This window comes from Microtus oregoni, unplaced genomic scaffold (assembly GCF_018167655.1).
Source record: "Microtus oregoni isolate MIOR12 unplaced genomic scaffold, Mior012 000009F_ref0000495, whole genome shotgun sequence".
NCBI lineage: Eukaryota > Metazoa > Chordata > Mammalia > Rodentia > Cricetidae > Microtus > Microtus oregoni.
Window position 1 is genome coordinate 816,447 of NW_024543068.1, and position 21,168 is coordinate 837,614.

Sequence of the window (21,168 nt, forward strand, 5' to 3'; positions counted from 1 at the left end):
TTATTGACATCCACTTAGTGTTCCGACCACCCATCACTCATAATTTTTTTAAATTCATCATTGTCCCAACAACAGTATCTACAATCTTCCCTTTCCACTCATGAGCCCTAGCTCTGGAGACGAATGACGATATCTATACAAAGCAATTCAGTCTGTGGCCAGAATAATCAGTTCAGAGATGGCCAATGAGAATTTTGCTTGAACTTTAGAGGAAATGGCTTCCTCACTTCCTCCCTGGTGGCAAACCCAGAGAAGGAAGAGCCAAGCCACTGCCCCTTACTGTCTTCCCTTGGCAGGTTACTCTGTCTAGACTTGAGCTAACCCTGCTGGGGTAAGGAAAGGGCTAGTGGTAAGTGGATCCTGCTCACGGCCTGTGAGCTCTGAATGGAGCTACTTGCGAAAGTACTAAGAAATATTAAATTTTCTATTTTTCCAGAGTCAGAGGGATTTCCCTTTGTTTAGGTTTAAGCTAGTCTACATTGGATTTTCTATAATCTAGACATTTCTAACCAATGTATACAGACATAAGAGAGTTGATAGAGGGTCCATAAGTATCTTTTGACCCCATGACCAGTGACTGATTCTTCTGGCTACTGTAACCGCCATCTTTGGGCCACATGATCTTGCTTTAAGTCTTAGGCCGAGCTGCCCTGTTGATGAGCCCCTGGGTTCATGTGTCCTTGTCTTGGCTATTTGAGAGGCTGCTACCTCTGCAGAAAGAGGCTGGCCACTGTGTCTAAGCAGTTGTATATTCCAAATATACACTCCAGTATTCCAAATCACAAAGATGCTGGCTACCAGCAGGCAAACACTACAAAGCAAGGATGAAAAGAAAACCAAACAAAAATATAACCCACCACTCAAAGATTACAGGAAGCTGGGTTCTTTTCCTATGCAACTTTCCCCTTTCTTTCTCTTAACTAAGACATAATGAATTCTAAGTTGAGTACTATTTAGCTGAGTAAAATTTAATCCCAAAGTGTCATAACAAAGCCAGACAGCTAGAGCAGTTAAAATGAAATGGCTTGATGCAATGTAAGTAGGAATGAGGTGAGAAAACAAACTGCCAAAAAAAAAAAAAAAACAAAAAAACAAGTACTTATGGTAAGTTCATTTCAAGACTTGCAAAAAGGCTTGCAAGTAATCTCAGGGCTGGTCATTCTTCAGCTGCCCCTGAGAAGTTGCCCACTCTCCCAGAAGTCGGGCAAGTGGAACAGTTATCCCAGGAAGCTTTATCTCATTAACCGGCAGTTCATATCCTGGTCTGCTGGCTCCAGATCATATAGTTTGCAAGCTAATATTGTTCATGCTTCCCTTATTAGCAGTGTTAGAGCTCTGGGGTTCACTGCAAAGCCCGTCTTCGATGGCCCCCTTAGGTTCACTGTCCATACTGTAGTCATGTGTTGTGGAGGGATTAAGATGTTTCTACTTTTGTGTCCCTCTTGACACCACAGTGCAAACCTTTATGCAGGAAGTAGGTTGTTTCCTTGGGAAAGGCCCAAAGAAGGGAAAAGTCCTTTGCTCTGTCAAAGGGCATAGAACTTTGCAGGGCTCTTCTCATGACTCTCATGAGCCCCATGAAGTTACGTATGTACGAAAGGCCTTTTCTGAAAAGTGACCCTATTACTCAGTATCAATATACTTCTCAAAAGAGCCTTTTGCATGCTGATATATACAGAGATTATATTTGTATCATTAGCCCTCTGTATTTGTGTTTTCACATCATAGAGTCCACCAATTATGAACTGAAAATATTCAAATGAAAAAATGTATGCACACTGTACTGTTTTTCCATCTCATCATCCCTTCAACAATACAGTCTAACAGCAATTTACATAACATTTACATTGCATTAGCTATTGTAAGTAGTTTAGATTATATGGGAGGAAGTGTTTAGGTTTATATGCAAATATGGTGTTTATATAAGAGAATAGAATATCTTTGAACTCTGTTATCTGCACGGGCTCCTGGAACTGGTCTCCTCTGGGCATCTGGGAATAGTCATTCAGCAAAGTAAATACATTTAGGAATCTGTCCAAACCAGAAAAAAGACTGGTCTAGATCAAAAGTGCCTTGCAACTATTTATTTCTTCATATCTGATTCTGATATGAGAAGCCCCTCTTGCCTTTGATTATTGCCTCTGCTGGTAGACCCATAGCAACTAGCTTTTGTAAGCTGGAGGGATGATGTTCACTCTTGTGTGTGGATGCTTTTATATGGAACATCATTTCCAGAAAGCCTGGAAATGATCACATTATTACTAATGGTAAGAATCAGACCCAGAAAAATTAATTAACTTATCCATTAGGTCACAGTAAAGAAGCAGTGGAGTCTTGTGTCATTCACCCCGTGTCACCTGCCAGGACTAGCAGGGCTTGGTGCAGAATGGAAACACATGTTTCATTATTAAAAAGTAGTTAAGAATATCAACATGGTAGCATCAAAACATTCAAGCAAGCACAGGACTATGGAAGGTCTCTTAGGGTTTACAGCTGTCAGGGAAATAATACGGGCAAGAGAAGAATGAATCTCAGTTCAGTCTGATTTAGGTAGCTGTTGCTAGTCCAAGACTTCAAGAGTCTGACGCCAGATCATTTTCTTTAGCTGTATTTAAGCACAGAACAATTTTGGAAAGATGTTTTCTGATAACAGTTAACTCAGTCCCAAGTAAGCAATACATTTAAGACGTGTTTACCTTGAGATTCTTTCAACGTAGATGTTGCTTTTTTTCCACAAAGACAAGTACTGTTGATTCAGATATAGTGCCCAAGATTTAGGGTCTAGGTAGAAGAACCGAGGTAAACATAATGCCCGTGGGTGTCAGGATTGGCCTGACCCTAAGATAACATAGAAGTCACCTAGCTTTGAAGTTCAAGTGACACCACTCCTAAGGATGAGTTTTATGGAATGGAAGTCATGTTCAAGATTTAAGTTTGGAATAAGTGAAGCATAAATTGTGGGAAATAAGGTCAGAGCCTGGCTCATCAGATAACCAACACCAGATTGTAATTCCATTCCAAGCATTCTAGGAAGAACAGCTATATACCTCATTCCACTGAAGAGATGTTATGTGTTTAGCTTTTCCTGATTTCCCCAGTGCTTTTCCATGTGCACAAAGACTCTTTTGCCCTCAACACAGGACCTTTCTGAGTGTGAGGTCCTGTTTGACTTGCACAGCTCCTGCATGCAATAGAACATTCTGGTGCAGACAGGTGGCTTCCACAGTCATGGTGTTGCAAAGATCTGATCTGGGCACCTAAGAAGCATGTGGAAAGTTCTTTGTGTCTCAGGATCACGTCTTTAAACACTTGCTTTTTCCTTAAGGACTTTGAGATGTTTTCTACTCAGGGGTGATCAGAACCAAGACCCATCTGGTCCTCTGCTACAAAAACCTCGTTATTTCTCCGTGTTCCTGTTCAGCTGGCCATCCTTTGCTTAGAGTCAGTAGCGCTGGTTGGTAGAGGGCCTTCCGGACTGCCTTTGCTCTCCCTATGTCTACTTCCAGTGTGCTAGTTTAGTTTTTTTTTTTTTTTCGAGCAGCAGGTGAACTGCTCTATTTCTCAGCCTCAATGGTATTTTGCTGCCTAAGAAGCACCGCATTTACCACCCAGCCGGCATGATCATGGATCCACTTAAGTCATTGAGCTAATGCATCTCAAGGTACAAACACGCACACGCGTGCGCACACACACACACACATTGTGTCAACTGTATACATTAATACATTCATACATACATACATACATGCATGCATATTTGAATTTTGAATTTTGCTTTATTAACACCCTTACTGGAGAACTTCGATTTTATTTTACTCTGCTATTCTAATCTGCGAAATATTGGCCAGTTCTACCACTGCTACCACCCAATACTCTTCTGGTTCACATTTTCCTTGAATGTTTTCAATACCCTAAGTCTTGGAGAGAGTCCATGGGTCTAAGGACAGTGGGGGTGTTATGAGGTAGATATGAAACCTTCTTGCTTTTCGCTGGTGCTTCTAGGGACACCTGCATCCTCTGTGAGCACACTCAGGACATGTGTAGAGCTTGTCTGGATGAATAAATGCACACTCAGCAGGGTCAGGGCTTCAGATTGCCTACCTCTGCAATATCTTTCTGAGACGGACTAAAAGAAAACCTGTATTCCCCAAAATGAGGCTGTCACGAGACAGCCAAGCTAAAATTGTTAGTGTCTCTACAAGTTTCTAGAATGTTTCCAAGGCTCACCTCCAGCCCCTATGATGTGAGGCTGCAGGGGCATGCTCGTTCTCTTTCTAACAGAGTAAGTCCGTGAAAATCAGACTAATCTAGGTGAGTTTGCTTGGCAAGATCGTTTTCTGTAAGCTCCTAAAAGCATTAGAGAAGAAGTCCCAGGAGCTTTGTTGCACATTTAAATCAACATGATAGTGAGCAAAAGAAAATAAGATTAGGAAGTCTTGCCTGCACACTCATCTAAGAAATGGAAAGGGAAGTTTAAATAAGTTGTGGTAAGAGGTTTGAATGATTCTGAACAGAAAATTGTTAAGGAAAACAGCCAAGTGACTCATCCCAAGCAGGGTCTAACAGCGAGCTCTGCAGGCCCATGGGAGCATGAATGACGGACAACCAAGAACTGTCTGAATTGGGGAGAACGTTAATTGGCTGTTTTAAGTGTGTAATGCTAATTGTCAAGAAAATGAATATCAATGACATCTTATGTAAATTGTACTAATATTATAAGCCCCATTTGTGTGGAATTAGGCTGTCTTAGTTAGGGTTTCTATTGCTGTGAAGAGACACCAGGGCCACAACAACTCTTACAAAGGATAACATCTAATTGGGGTTGGCTTACAGCTTCAGAGGTTTAGTCCATTATCATCATAGCAGGAAGCATGGCCTGCAGGCAGCCGGTGCTGGAGAAGGAGCTGAGAGTTCTATATCTGGATCCTTGGGCAGCAGGAAGAGACTTGCCATAATGCGCCTAGCTTGGTGAGACTTTACAGCCTCTTCCCAGTGATATGTCTCCTCTGACAAGGCCTCACCTCTTCATAGTGCCACTCCCTATGAGCATATGGGGGTTATTTTCTTCCAAACCACTATAAAGTCTAATACTCATGAGACTTGAATTACTTACGTAATGGCAAGCCTCTTAAGAATGCAGATGTTCATATTTTCAAACAACTATACTCTGTGAAACTCATTTTAATTGGCCTGACTATAGACGGAATCTTTCGTGTTCAAACATAGATTCCATCCACAAACATTTATTTGGCTCTGATTGTTCTGGGTGCAAGGGTAGTGGGTGGAGATACAAGAGCTGGGGATTGTGTGCCATTTCTAATAAAGAGAGCTGGGCACAACTAGACTTCACTGTCAATGGGGGAAAGAGACACAGAGGCTTTGCTTACTCATCAGGTTTCCTGGGCTAGGGAAAGGCAAGCCTTTGTCCCATCTGAGTTTGTAGTAGACCATATTTCTTTTTTAATGTTCAACACCTATTGCTCTATGAGAGCAGATGTTGAACACAGTGAGACCAGGCAAAGGGGATACCTGTGGGATGATACTATAAGAAGGGGCTTTTGTCTACAGAGGCAAAGGTGAAAATTTTTGTGTCCATGATGTGTGCTATTTCTTAAGAGAAAAGTATCATTTCCATTAGAAACGCAATTCAGGCTGACCACACATTTCTTAAGTATATTAAGTTCTCGGAAACATGGAGACTATTTATATAGAGAAAAGCCAGGGGGCACTGCTTTGAAACGTAAAGGGCTTTGGAGAACATGAATTCTGAGGATTATTTGGTCAATGCTTTACTTTCTCTGCCACCTCACTGCTTTCCCTCTTTTTCTCTCCACTCTTTCTCCCCAGGGTATGGGAATGTTTCTCCAAGCACTGAAGGAGGCAAAATCTTTTGTATTTTATATGCCATCTTTGGGATTCCGCTCTTTGGTTTCTTATTGGCTGGAATTGGAGACCAACTTGGAACCATCTTTGGCAAAAGCATTGCAAGAGTGGAAAAGGTTTTCCGAGTGAGTACTGCACCAATTTAAACCCTCATTACCAGATTCGTTGGCTTTGGCCTAATAAGGTTTAGAAGTAGCAGCAAGGGCTCTGTCCAAATGAAAGAGTTGGATGCTACGACCGCGTTTTATCTTTTGGCCAATGGTAGAAAGAGGACTGTACCTAAATGTCTTTTTCTGGAATAACTTCCTGCCTTGTGGTGGGTGGTATAAGTACTTGTGGTGGTATGTGAGTACAAAATCGAAGAAGGTTAAGTGTGGGCTATCAACACAGGTATCCCCAACAGAGGTGAGGCACACTCAACGCCTTAGTCTGTTTAAGTTGCTCTGATGAAAAGCCCGAGGCTGGAAGGCACATAAACAGCAGAAACTTACTCCCCATAGGTTGGAGACTGGATGTATAAGTTAGGTGCAGGTGCCTGGTGAGAGGCTGCGCTCCCTTTTCAAGGTGCAATTGTCGCTGTGACCTCTAGAGAGGAAGCACTAAGACCTCATGTTGTGGATGGGTGGAAAGTAAAAGGGGTTTGACACTGGAGGATGGCTCTTTCATAAGGGCTATAACTTCATTGGTGGAGGAGCCCTCATGACTTAAGCCCTTTGAAGGCCTCGCCTTTAAAGATCACATTAGCCAACACCTGTCATATTTGAACCATAGCTTAGCGCCCCTTAAAGATGCAAGGTGGCAAGCAGGCTGAATGATACTGTGGGGATCCCAAAAGTTGAGTTAAATCTGTAGAACCTACATAGTCATAAGAGAGCTGACCCTTACAAATTATCTCTTGACTTCCACCTATGGGTTATGTTTATATGTGCATGTGTATGCGTGCATGCACATACAAACACTTAACAAATGAAAAAGATGGAAGATGATTTCTTTGCTGTTTTTAAAATGATGTAGAGAAATACAAACCCATTGTTTCATTGTTAGAATCCCTTCACTTGTTTAACTCGTGCAGTGTCTCCAGGGCATCCTGGATTCTGAACTTCTCTGTCCTCTGTTCTGTGCTTTGTATCTCTTGCTTCATGGCTCCTCCTCGTTCTGCCTCTCGGTGCTGAACATTCTCTCAACAACAGGACACCAAATCTCTCCTTTATGCTAAGGTGTGGAACATTGCTATTATTTTAGTACCTATTTTCCTCTTCAGAACATTGACTTGAGGAGTTTATTTGCTAATGATGATAAGTTTGACCTCTGTAGCAAGAGTGTATGACAGATGTGAGGGGGTCTAAGGTTGCCAATGCCCTTTAACTCATCCCTGGTCATTTGACTTCATAAAACTTGTGGTTAGCTTAGCCATTTCTGTGCTCTTACTTAATTTTGATGTCATTCTCACGTCTTTCTGTCCTTCATCAGATGCATAGCTGGGTCATAGTCACATTCAAAAACCCAACAGTCCTGTGAAGTTGCCTCTATTTCTTTATCAGCAAAAGGCGACAGAGCCCAGAACAACTTTAGAAAGCTTTGGTGATGGTTAAATGGAATAAGGGGTTGGCAGGAACTTGGCCCAGGACCAGAAACAGAGCTCAGAGCTGCTGTCCCTTCTGAGAGGAGAGCTTGCTGGCAGGCTAGCCACTCACTCAGATTTGTGTATATGCGAATTTTTCTGGAATGTCCCACAGCCTTTGCTCCCTGGGTGCTGGCTGAATAGCCAGCCTCATTAGAATGTGCACCTGTCTCCTCAGCGGTCACCATGGAAACCATGGTGCTCAGTTTCTCAAATGTTTAGGTCTTCTTAACTCCAGACACAGAGAGTTTGTCTACAAAGGGCTGTTTTGAACTCTTCGGAGGTGATTCTTAGCCATCGGCACAGCCCTTTGAGTTAGGGAAAAATAGATGCAGTGGCTGAACACTCAGAAGAAACAGGAACGTTCTTAGAGCATTCCCATGGAGAAACTACGGATTTGGCATTTCCCCTTTTTGTTGTGGCTCCTGTTGGTTTCAGTTTCCTTGGTCAGAGAAGAAAGGGTTAGATTGTAGTTTTTAAATCCCCCTGAGCAGATTTAGTTATTGTATTCTACAGGAGGCTAGAGATTGCCATCATTTTACTGCTTAGACTACCAGTGGGAGCATGCTATTCTCTTTTGAGTTGTTTCCAGAAGGCCCTTCAGTAGACTCTGGTCAAGCCTGAGCCTTTCCACATTTCACTTTTATGCTGATGGCCCATTCAGGTTCTTGCAGCATTGGCAAAGACAGAAAGTTATTCAGGAAGGTGAGCAGACATGTCTTACATCAACAAGGCCAAAGTCAAATTACTTTTCCTGGGGTGGGTACTCTTTCTATTCAACTTAGATGGAGAAAGTAATTTCAAACCAAAGCAATAATTCCATCTAAGCCTAGCTGAGTTTGGGGTTGCTTACAGGAGCGTGCACGAAGGGTTACTTACAGAAGCGTGAGTGACTCAGGCAGCTGCATTAGTAAAACCTCTAAGGGTGACAACTTACAAAAGCTGCACAGTGGAGCTCCCTGTGCAGTTTGTGGATAGCTAGACTACCAATGAGTCTCCTTCTCAGGGGTTGCTTACTGATTATTAAACCTCAACAGGGTCCTCACAAATACTGGGAATTTCATGAGTTGCGATCCTCTCTGCATCCCCCACAAGCTAATGTTTCCATCTGGAGGAAATAGCTACAAACATGGTTCTTTGTGGATGTAGGACAAAAAACCCTGTTTCCTTGATGGTTTATAAGTAGGAGCCTTTAGTTGTTTTTTTTTTTTTTGTATGTGTGTGTGTGTTGTGAAGAGGCACCATGACCACAGCAACTCTTATAAAGAAAACATTTAATTGGGGTGGGTTAATTACAATTTCAGAGGTTCCGTCCATTATCATCATGGCAGGGAGCATGGCAGCATGAGGGCATATGTGGTGTTGGTTACATCTTGATATGCAGGCCACAAGAAGTCTACTGAGATGCTCAGCTGTATCCTGAGCATAGGAAACCTCAAAGCCTTCCCCCACAATGACACACTTTCTCTAAGAAGACCATTCCCACTCCAAGAAAGCCACACCTCCTAGTAGTGCCACTCCCTATGAGATTGTGAGGCCAATTACATTCATACTACCACATCTCACTCCCTGGCCCCCATAAATTTGTAATGGTATCATCATGCAAAATACATTTAGTCCATTTCAAAAGTCCCCTTAGTCTATCACATTCTCAACAAAGTACAAAGTTCAAAGCCTTTTCTTTTACTTTATAAAGTAAAAATAAAAAAAGAAAATCACATATTTTTAATATATAAAGGCACAGGATATACATTACCATTCCAAACCACAGGGAAGGGATCATAGTGGGGAAATACTGGACCAAAGCAAGACCTAAAACCAGCTGTGCAAACTCTAAACTCTGCATCTCCATATCTGATGCCAAAACGCTCTTCAAATCTCCAACTCCATTCAGCTTTGTTGACCGGAGCACACTTCTTTCTCCTTGGCAGTTTCTGCTCCCAGTTAGTGGCTCTCCCTGGCAGGTATCCCACAGCACTGGCGTCTCTCACATTTTAGGTCCTCCAGGATTCAATTTCACAGTTTCACTCAAAGACTTCTCCGGGCCTCTTTTCAGGGACACCCCTGGCACATGCCTGGCCTCAGTGACTTTCTTTGGGCAATGGAGGCAAATTTCATAACTCCATTCTTCTGTGCTTAACTCTAAAGTCAGAACCACGTGGCCAAAGCTGCCAAGTTCTGCTGCTTCCTGGGGCTGGAACATGGCCCCCTCATTCAGTTACATCTTTACCAGCTTTCTGTCCTTCACCGTCTAAGCTTGGCTGCGATGAAATGCTCTGTGGACTAGGCTTGCCTCAAACTCAGAGATTTACCAGCCCCATCTTCCCAGTGCTGGAATTAAAGGTGTACCCCACCATACCCAGCTCTAAGCTTTTCTCTAGTTCCTTTTCACAAGTTGAAAACGTAGCTGGGTGGGATCTTGCCCTGAGATCACCATTCCCTTTTTTTTTATTTCTTAATCTGTTCATCTCCTTGAACACAGGAGTTAGCTTTATTCCACTTCCTGGTGCTCGTTCCTCCTCAAAATTGTCATTTTGTAATTTACCCTGCTCAGCTTGCTCCTCTTCATTATAAATTTTCATTAGAGTTACCACTAAAAGCCACATGACAGTCTATAATAGGCTGTTTCGAGATTTCCACTGCCATTTGAACTAATCCAAAACTTAATCCAAAATTCTTCGCTTTAGCCTCAGGCAGACTCTTCAGATAAGGACAAAAGGAAGCCACTTTCTTCACCAAAATATTGCAAGAAAAATCTCTAGGCCATATACTAAATTTTTTCTCTGAAACTTCTTGAGTGAGCCTCCAAAAGTTCAAATAACTTAGCACCTCTGTCTTCCATGTTCCTACTAGTATGGTCTATTAAGTAGCACTTAAAGCATTCCACTGCTTTTATAAGCCAAGGTACCAAAGTCCAATTTCCTCCAAACAAAAACATGGTCAGGTCTATCACAGCAATACCCCAGTCTCTGGTACCAACCTGTTTTAGTTAGGGTTTTTATTGTTATGAAGAGACACCATGATCACAACAACTCTTATTAAGAAAACATTTAATTGGGGTGGCTCGATTATGATTTCAGAGGTTCAGTCCATTATTCTCATAGCAAGAAGCATGATGGCATGCAGGCAGATGTGGTGTTGGTTACATCTTGATATGCAGGCCACAGGAAGTCTACTGCGACACTTGGCATAGGAAACATTAAAGCCTGACCCACAGTGATACACTTCCTCCAACAAGGCTATACGTATTCCAACAAAGCCACACCTCCTAATAGTGCCACTCCCTGTGAAATTATGGGGGCCAATTACATTCAAGCTATCACAGAGCCATTTTCTCAGTTTTGCCCAAATGCTTTATTACATGCCCCCCCCCCCAGCTTTATTACATGCCCCCCCCCAGCTTCAAAACCAAGGATGCTCTGGATCCTCCTCATACTTTGGATAGCCCTGACTTCCACTCTGGCTCAGCTGGGGGAAAGGTCTCTGCTTTTGAAGACTCAGAGATTAGATTAAGCCAGTGACCACAATCTGTCTTAAAGGTCAGCCATATTACATTACATAATTATGGGAGCAATAGGTCACTGTGTCACAGAGCCTGGGCACTGGAGTAGTTTATCTTCTACAGACATCATACACATTCTGTTTTCAGCACTGGATTTATGAGCATGCTTCATGTTAAGAAACCTCCCCCTGTTTCCCCAAACCATTACCACTTTCCACTTCTATAAAGAACAAATGAGAGTTTGCCCTTCCTGTTGCCTCACTTCCCTGACAACATTTGGTGGTGTCTGCATACTTTCCCACCTGTGTGTTGTGGGCGCTCCCTATTACAATTTGCTGTTACCAAATGACATATGACATGGGATATATTCTCACATGCTTACCTGACAGCTAATAGATCGCAATTAATGTCTTTGGCACATATCTAAGTTAAGTTGTTTTTTCAAATTGTTGAGTTTTAAATATTTTGATTATTAGATGTGACTTTAGAAAATATGTCATTTTCAACATCTTTTGCACAACAGATTTTTTTCACACAGTTTAGCATATTGACCACTTTCTTCATGCATGTACCTTTGGTATTTATTCAAAAGGTTATTGTGAGTCCTGCCCAAGGTCAGCTAGGTTTCTTCTGTTATCCGGATATTTCTTAGTTGCATAGTTCCAATTTAAGGCTGTGTTACATGTTGAGTTAATTTTTGTGAAGGGTATAAGGTCTGTTGTATTGTTTGCATGTGTACTGTGTGTGTATATATGTAGGCAGGTGTGCACACATGCACAAGCATGGCTTAGTTTTTTCTTTTTCTGTCTCATTCAGTAGAAATGGATCACTTGACCATTCCCAGCTATAAGAGAGGTTAGGAAGGCAAGCATCCAAGAAAGGGCGATTGAATTGATTGAATGTGAAGAACCTCTTTCTTTCCCTAAGGGGCTGAAAGGAGGTGGGAGGTAATGGTTTTAAAATGAAAAAGAGGAAAGACAAATAATTTTAAAGCCTTACCAACCAGATCTCTTCCAAATTAGTTTAGGGATGTTATCTAGCATTAACGGTAGGCCTAAAATGTACATTTGGGGTGGCCTATATAAATGACAATCAGGAAGCAGACTACACTTTTTCTTAATGAGTGCCCATAAGGCAGTTTTTCCATGGCAGTCCTCCCTCTCTTCTTCTAATGTAGGATCGCTTGTGAGACAGGATAGAAAGGCAGGGGACATTATAGGGCTGTGAGAAAGAAAAGGAGCCCCTCACTCTGGAGTCTGGTTGGAGACCCTTACCAGCAGAGAACCAAGAAATCCACAACAGTTAATTGCCGGGGTCCAGTTTTGGTTCAGGTTCTGAGGTCAGAAGGGGCATCAGTGTAAGGAAACCTTCTAACCACCAAGTGGATTGCACTCAAGTGACCCGGAATAGCTCAGGCCATCTTTATTTATACTTGATTATAAAATACTCTATTAAGAGTTTTTCTTACCAGGGTTACATGAACAGTTTTCTTATTGACTTCTAATTTTCACTTTAAGAAATACATCATAATTTAAGGAATACACTGTAATCATTATGAAATCCATCATTGGTACCCTTTATGCTTCCCCAAATGTACCTTCCCACGCCCTACATAACCTTATTCCAGACACAGAAATCCAGCACTTTTGCAGGCTTAACTGAATGTCGAGCCAGACGCATCCTGCACTGGTGTCAGCTGGCGGCCACTTCCAGTTACAAAGTTAAAAAGCAATAGACAAGGGTACAATGCTCTAAGGGCAATGATAGTCAAACCCAGACAATTATTTCATATCTGCAAGATATGCTTTAATACAGTTCCCTTTTCTCCAAGAGGGTCCCGCGTCTCAATCTCTCTGTAAAAGGCAGACTTTAATAAGACACTCTTTTCCCATCTCACTATACCATACTTTTTCTACCATTACAAGCTCCTACGTATGGCAAAGATGCATCTCTCCATCCACATTCTGCATTGTGTTCTTTTCCTCTTGGAACATGCCAGATCCTATCAATAATTCTATGCTTGATGTCCAGGGAGCTTATTCTCAACATTGGTACTATGTGTATTCCTGAAGCTTTTTCCCTATTCTGTGTCTGCATGCCTTACTCCCCTTTTCAGAACTGTAAGGTCTTGTTAATGTTCTAAGTGCTGTTTTAGAATATGTACCTCACTATCTCTATTGAGTCAGAAAAGTTTTCAGGATTAGGACTTGCAGTTAGTAATTCCAGATAAGAGATTCGAGAAACATTAGTCCCCGGTTGAATCTTAGGGGAAGACATTCAAGAAAGAACAGAATTTCCAGGAAAAATTACAGCTGTTACATGTGTGACAAAGTAAAACTAAAAATCACCCAAAGGGTCTCTGATATAAAGAGAGATAACAGAGTCTGGAAAGCTGCTCGAATTTTGCAAATTCCTGTGCTTTCTCATGGACTATTATTGGTCCTTGCCAAGTAAGAATCCATTTCCGCAGGTGCCTTGCCCCGAGGAACCCCGTTGAGCAGGTCGTTATATGCTGATCTGAGTCTAGACTGTAAGGCTCCCAACAGTTAATGCTTGCTCATGAATCTTTCCATACTATAGGTCTGCAATTTTCTAGAAATTTCACAGAAATGCATTGCACAATCTCTAGTGGCTCCTGGTTTTTTAACTTCGTAGATGGTCATCCCATCCCAAGGCAGTCCCAAAGCCACTCTGTAGTCTACACACACACACACACACACGCACACACACACACACACACACACACACACACACACAGAGAGAGAGAGAGAGAGAGAGAGAGAGAGAGAGAACACACACACACAAACACACAGAGACACACACAGAGCATACACACACACACACACACACAGAGAACTATGCAGAGGGAGATGCAGAGAGATAGAGAGACAGAGAGATAAAGAATTTTCTTAGAGCCCTTTGAGATGTATTCTGAGAGCCACCAAAATTACTGTTTTCTATCTATCTATCTATCTATCTATCTATCTATCTATCTATCTATCCATCTATCTAGACACTTAATTGTGATTTTCCTCTTGAGAAGCTCACACCCACACTTGGGTTTGTCTTACTTTCTTTTCGAGTGCCTTTCTCATAATCCCCATACTTAAAATCAACTTGAAAAGTGGCTTTTAATAAACCGTGACTCTTTTTAAAAAACCTTTATATATTAGTGCATGTATGTTTGTGTTGAGATTCCTAAGGGATTGTGGGAAATCCGTACATGGCTGCAGGTGTATCCCATCCCTGCTGCTTTGCCTACCTTCATCTTAGTACGACTGGTGTTTGTGACTGTGTAAGTCATTGGCACAGGTTTCTCTGTGTCTTATAAGGTGGGTCTGGCTTTTTCCACTGACTACATGCCAGCATCATCCCTGTCCACAGTTGCATCAGCCCCAGTGTCTCCAGACAGAATAAATGCCATCGTAAGATAAACTTGCCCAGTTACGACCCGAGTGGACAGGAAGGGGCCAATTTGCTTTACAGTCCCTGAGGTGCGCATCCTGGCCTCTCATCAGAATCTTCCGCATGAGTTGTAGTGTCTAAATCAATGGTGCTACCCGCTTCTTTAGTGCTCCACCAAAACTACCAAGGACACTCCTGTTTCAGCTGGATCCTGAAGGAGGACTTTGAAGATTTATACTCTGGCAATGAGGTCATTTTTCACCGAGAAAGGAGAATGCCCTGAGGCTTGGCTCTGACAAGTCAGTTAGAGGGAAAGATGGATGGCTCACCTATGATTCTTCAGCAGGCAAACGTCTCAGCCTTCACTTTAGCTGATGGGAACTAATTTAATGGAATAGTCTTCCATTTTCTCATCTTATCCTTAGTAACTGACTGGTGTCCCCTTGGCATTTCCTGTTGTTGTCTGAAATCTCTTCAGGGGGTTTTAATGGATTTAAAATGCATCTTAAAGTGCAGAGTTATCAAACCCTCACAAAAATATAACTAAGTAAAACACTTTCCAGACAGTGGTCAACCTCTTCCTCTCATTCTCCCGCTTCTCCTGTCAGTGTCTCTGGATTCTCTCTCTCTCTCTCTCTCTCTCTCTCTCTCTGTGTGTGTGTGTGCTTGTTTATCTCTTTTTCGGTGTGTCTTTATGTCTGTCTTTCTATGTGTATTTCTCTCTCTCTCTGTGTGCTTGTTTATCTCTTTCCAGTGTGTGTTTATGTCTGTCTCTCTGTGTGTATTTCTCTCTCTCTCTCTCTCTCTCTCTCTCTCTGTGTGTGTGTGAGTGTGTGTTTGTGTTCGCATCCAGGTTTACACGGAAGTCCGACGTTAATCTTGGGTGTCATTCTTTTTGAGATATCTGTCTTATTTTTTAAAATAGGTCTTTCACTGGGACCTGGGACTCACTGATGAAGGCTGAAACATCGGTCCTTGGGGATCTTCCTGTCTCTGTCTCCCCAGTGACGGGATTACAGTAATGTGCCACCTTATTCAGCTTTTTCTATGGGTTCTGGGGATCAAAACTCAGGTCCTCATGCTTACGCAGCATGTACTTTACTGAGCCATTGTCCCAGCTTCAACTTCTTTAATGTTTTAAAGGTAACTTTAACATTGTCACTCTTTCTGGCAAACTTTGACAGCATATAACTGGGCTATCTGTTTGTTCTTCAGGACGGGAAATTACCCGTGAAACTATGTGTGTAGAGGCCCTTGCAGAGGGTCTTGGGTTTGTCATTGGCTGATGTCGGGATGAGCATTGTGGTACTTCAGAACTGGTGCCAGTGTTGCTCATTTGCTCTGAGGGTTTACGGTGTGCTAGACTCAGGGCTGCTCACTCTACCCAGAATAAATAAATGGTGTATCTCTAAAACATCACCATCTTTCCAATGTAATGAGAACAGGATAGTTTGCCTTATTCTGTGATCTATCCAAGGTCTACTCAGACAATAGCTAAGAGAGAAAAAATGCTGGCCCAGGTCCCCTTACCCCAGAGTATACACATAGACACAGCCAATTCTTCTCTCATTCTCTTGTAAGGGTTACTAGTGTTTGACAGTCCAAAAAAACTGCGAGGTTTCATAAGATTTGAGGACAGATAATATGGACATTTGAGAGCAAGCTGATACTGGTGTTGTATTTATCCATTTTCAATGAGTTTAATTTTATTCTCTCATTATGTCGAATTGGATCATAGCTTCTGCTTTTCTTTACGAACCCATTGTGTTTCCCTAAGCAGTTCATGTTTAGTGTGTATCTCCATGTTCGTTTCCTCTACTGTGGAGTTTAATCTACAATTTGAACAGCCCTTGTTCTTGCTGGATACTGTCATGCAACCAACACAAGCTAGATTTATAGAAGTGGGGCCTATATGGTCCCCAAAGCTGATTGGTTCTGCTATTCTTCCAAATACTTCATAGATGGGAATATCCTGAACTCTGTTCTTCCAGTCTGTTGCTGTGCTTGGTACCACCTACTCTACAGAAGAAAACGAAGGACACAGCTCAGAGCCAAGCCTCCTGGGGAGCTGAGACATCTGGCCTTGCCTTCCAAAGGCATTCTCCAGGTTCTAGACTCTTTGGTCTGCTAGCCTCAGCCTTGCACTAAAAGTGTTTCGAAGGTCATGGAGTTGCAAGATAGCAATAGGAAAACTTTAGCTCCCATTAGAGATTTGACTGAGTTCTCACCCCAGGGTCTGCTTTGCGAGGCTGAAATGATTCTCCCTTTCAAGAACCTTTTGTGTCTTTGAGGTTTTGCTAGCCTTCCCCAAGGCTTCTGAGCTCCCACAAACTACTATTGTCTGCTTTGCTGGTACTTGCAACCTTCTTTTCCATTCCAGAAAGAAGATTCACCATGAGGTAGAAAAAATAGCATTAGTGGACTATTTGCTTATAGGAAGTAGAATGCATGGTCTGACCTTGTGGTTATTAAAGTCCTCTCTCTTGTGGTAAATCCTTACCAGCTGAAGCACTGTGACATCTCCCCCATTGTCACAGTGAAGTTGGTTGGAGTGTCATGTTCAAAACAAGATATTCTATGGCAAATTTTCAAACTGATTTTCTCTCCAGGTTGTAATCCTTAAAGCCACTGGTCTAAAAGGAAGCGGGTGAACCAATTTAGCTATACCCTTTCTTTGTTTGCGGCTCCCTAAGGGAGACTTGTAGGAGTTTATCCAAAAGCATTGTCCAGCAGAGGGCACCATCTAGAAAATTGTGTGGGATTTCACTGCCTGCTAGGTCTTGTCTACCTATGAGCCAACCACTTCCTAGAACCTCAGGAGTCCTATTTGTTAAAATGTTTTATATCTTCTCAATTTGGGGCTACTTGAAATCCAGGAATGTATTAATTCTGCCCCCATGGTAACCTGCATCTAGAATTAACAGCAACTCTTGAGTTACTAATGTAATGAGAATGTTTTATTAGCACTCTCGTTTTTACTGACATTGTAAAATCAACTTAATAGGCAGATGAATCCCGTGTTCCCCCTTCATCACTAGTTTTCATAGGCTAGGCTGGTTCTTCTGCAAGGCACTGACTTAGTAGGATAATAATGCTTGGCTCCCCAATAAAACTCTCTGTTTACTTTAGATTACATTTATTGATGTGAAAACTTCTTCGCTGTGTGTGTGAGGGTGTATGTTCATGCTATGGGGCCCAGAAGTTGACATCCTCAGATGTCGTCCTTGGTGAGTTTTTTTAGACAGGTATTTTATTGAACCTAGAGTGTGCCATTTTGGCTAAACTGACTGACCAGTTGAGACCCTAGGGATTTTACTGTTTCTAGCCAGGCTCTAGAATTGTAGGGATTTGTGCTGTACCTGGCGTTTACATGGGGTGGATGTTGGGGATATGATCTCAGTTCCTCATGTTTGCTCAGCAAGCCTTTTACAGACTGAGCCATCTCCCCAACTCTCCTTTTTTCTTTTATATTTTGACATGTAGCATCATGCTAATTGTTATGGTTTGGGTCTGACATGTCCCTTAGATGTTCATGAATTGAAGACTTGGTCTCCAATTCAGTAGTATTCAGAGATGACTGGATTATTAGGGTTTTAAACTCATCAATGGATTAATTCACAGATGGGATCTGTGGTGGTTTGAATAGGTATGGACCCCAGGGATTCATGTGTTTGAATACTTGGTTCATAGGGAATGGCATTATAGGAGGTGTGACCTTGTTGGAGTAGGTGTGACCTTGTTGGAGGAAGTATGTCACTGTGGAGGTGGGCTTTGAGGTCTCATAAGCAAAAGCTTTGCCAGTATGTCTCAGTGATCACTTCCTGTTGCCTGTGGATCCAGATGTGGAACTCTTAGCACTTTCCTAAGCCCCATGTCTGCCGGTGTACCACCATGCTTAATGGACTAAACTTCTAAAACTGAAAGTGACCCCAATGAAATGTTTTTCCTTTATAAGAGTTACCACAGTCATGGTGTCTCTCCACAGCAATAGAAACCCTAACTAAGACAGATTTATAGCTCAATGAACGATTAAGAGGTAGGACTTGGCTGAGAAAGTAGGTCACTAGGGCTATGACTTTGGAGAGGTTGTCTTGTTCCTTTTGGCTTCTTTTGCGCCCTCTCATTGTCTCATTGATGCTGTAAGGCAAGCAGCCTCCTTAGACACCCACACCATGACATAAGGCTCTGGTTCACATCTTACCCAAAGTAATGGGACTGGCTGACTCAAAGAGGAAGTCAGAATGCATTTTTCCTTCTCTGTTTTTCTCCAGTATTTTGTCACAGTGACAGAAAGTTTATTATACTACTTCTGTACACCGAGAAAATAACCACTCAGTGGTGTAGCTTACAAATGGACACGCCCTGCTATTGAGTCTGCCTTACTGGAGCTGGGCATGTGATCTGTGTGTTTACAATAGCATGGCACCTCGGACAATGCCTACCTGACTAGTGAGAAACCACCGAAGAATTCTGAATAGCTTTAGGGCTTTTTGGCCTTAGGGAGGGGAAGCTACTGAGTGTAGACATTGTTACTGAGAGAGGTACTGACTTCTGAACTGTTGCTCCTTTGGGAGGTGATGGCATGACAGGCACATTCAGTCACACTGAGGCACCATCAGTAGAAGGCTTTCTCTCATTTTAAATGTTTTTAATGTACATATAGGTATATATACACATATGTGATTTGGTGAGTGAGACTGTGTATTCATTCCCGGCTGCTTAGTCCAGAAATAATCACACAGAAACTCTATTATTTGAAATACTGTTTGATCGACAGCTTAAGCATATTTTTAGCTAGCTCTTATATCCTAAACTAACCCATCTCCATTAACCTGTGTATCGCCATGTGGCTTACCTCATAAAGTTGAGTTCAGCTTCTGGTGTCTGTCTCCAGTGGGGCTACATGGCTTCTCCCTGACTTTGCTCTCTGTCTCTCTGTCTCTCTGTCTCTCTCTCTCTTTCTCTCTTTCAGCCTGGCTTTACTCTGTTAAGTCATTGGCTGAAAACAGCTTCTTTATTAATCAATGACAATAAAACATAAAACATATTCACAGAATATATCACCTCCCACATCATAAATGTGTATATTGTGTGTGTGTGTGTGTGTGCGTGTGCGCATGTGTGTGTGTACGCATGTGCAAGTGCATCTGTGTGTGAGTGCCAGTGTGTGGAAATCAGAGGTCATCTTTGGGTGCATTTTATAATCATCATCTACTTTATTTTATAATCATTTTATAATCATCATCTACTTTATTTTCTGAAGCAACTTTTCTGAACCTAGAGTTTGCCAATTCAGATAGCCTGGCTGGCCACTGAGCTCCAAGGATTCTCCTGTCCTCCTGCCTTTGCCCCTAGCCCTGGGGTTATAGGTGTGTCCCACTACACTCTGCTCTATGTGGGTGCTGGGAATCTAAACTCAAGCTCCCAGGATGTTCAGGAAACTCTTTCTTGACTGAGCCATCTCCCTAACCCCTGGACTGCTGATCTCTTGAACTGAGTCCTGCCTAGGACATAGTATGTCCCGTGGAGGTAACACTTCCATTTTCCGGGGCGACACCTTGCTCTGACACCCTGAGAAGGGCTGTATTTGTGCATTATAGCATGCTTGACCTAATGGCTCTAGCCGTGTCTTGGATGCCTTCTGCTGAGGTTTAGGTTTTGTTAGCATGCAGCTATAGTTCTTGGGCTGTGTGTGGTGGATCCTCAGGGGCCCGAGGTGCAGTTTTTAGTAACTACAGTTCTCTTGTTGTGGTAAGCAACATATCTCCTTCACATTGTGTTACCTCTTTTCAATTATGAATAGAGCATTCATCAACAATTCACTTCAAGGCATAGTGTCAGCTGGTACGGAAATGTAGGTTTTGTGGGGATCATAGATTTTTTTTTTAACATTCAGAAGGTATTTCCATATGGTAAAAGCTGAAGTACATTGGCTTTTCTAATCGTACTCTGTTTCTGTATCATTCATTTTTTTCTTCATGAAGTTAACATTTTAAAATTACATTTATGTATGTGTGCGTGTGCACGTGTGTGTGCATGTACACCCCCTGTGCATGCAATTGTGCAGATGAGAGGCTAACTTGCAGGGTTGATTCTCTCCTTCAATTATATAGGTGCTGGGGATGGAAGTCCGGTTGTCAGACTTGGTGGAAAGTACCTTTTATCTGCTGAACCACCTTGCTGACCCCCGTCTTGGTCACAGTCATCTTTACATGAAGGTTCCCTTTCCTGATAAAATCATTCTGGGAGAGGCACTTTGATGAAACATGGCCCACAGATTAAGAGTCCATACTGGCCTCCCTTGCAGGCGGCCTAACTGAATTCAGTTCCCAGCCCCTATGATGAATGACCCTTAACCACCTGTTAACTCCAGCTCCAGGGGATCTGACATCCTTTCTAGCCTCCACAGGCATGGCATTCATTTTCACATACCCACATGCAGGCACGCATGAATACACATAATTAAAAATAAAAATAAATCTTGATAGTATCTCAGATATTAGTTAAATATCGATTTTATTATTTTTATTGTAATAATGTAACACAGTGTAAACTGTTCCATTTATGGTCCTCAACCATTCTCAAGTGTCTGGTTCCGTGGTAGTAATTATATTCACATTGTTGCACAATCATTGCTATTATCCATCTCCAAAACTTAATCTTTCTCCAAATCAAGCTGTACTCATTGGGCAATAATTTCCACCTTTTTCTTCCCTCCCATTCCTGGAAACCACTATATATTTTTCTTTATTTCTTT

General features: G+C 42.2%; 1 protein-coding gene across 1 annotated transcript in view; it reads left to right on the forward strand.

The window, feature by feature from the left end:
- Positions 1 to 21,168, forward strand: part of LOC121452460 (potassium channel subfamily K member 10-like) — a 68,012-nt gene that overhangs the window by 19,787 nt on the left and 27,057 nt on the right. Inside the window, exon 3 of the mRNA XM_041658635.1 lies at positions 5,848 to 6,008. Coding sequence (XP_041514569.1) covers positions 5,848 to 6,008 — 161 coding nt within the window. The remainder of the gene's footprint in view (positions 1 to 5,847; positions 6,009 to 21,168) is intronic.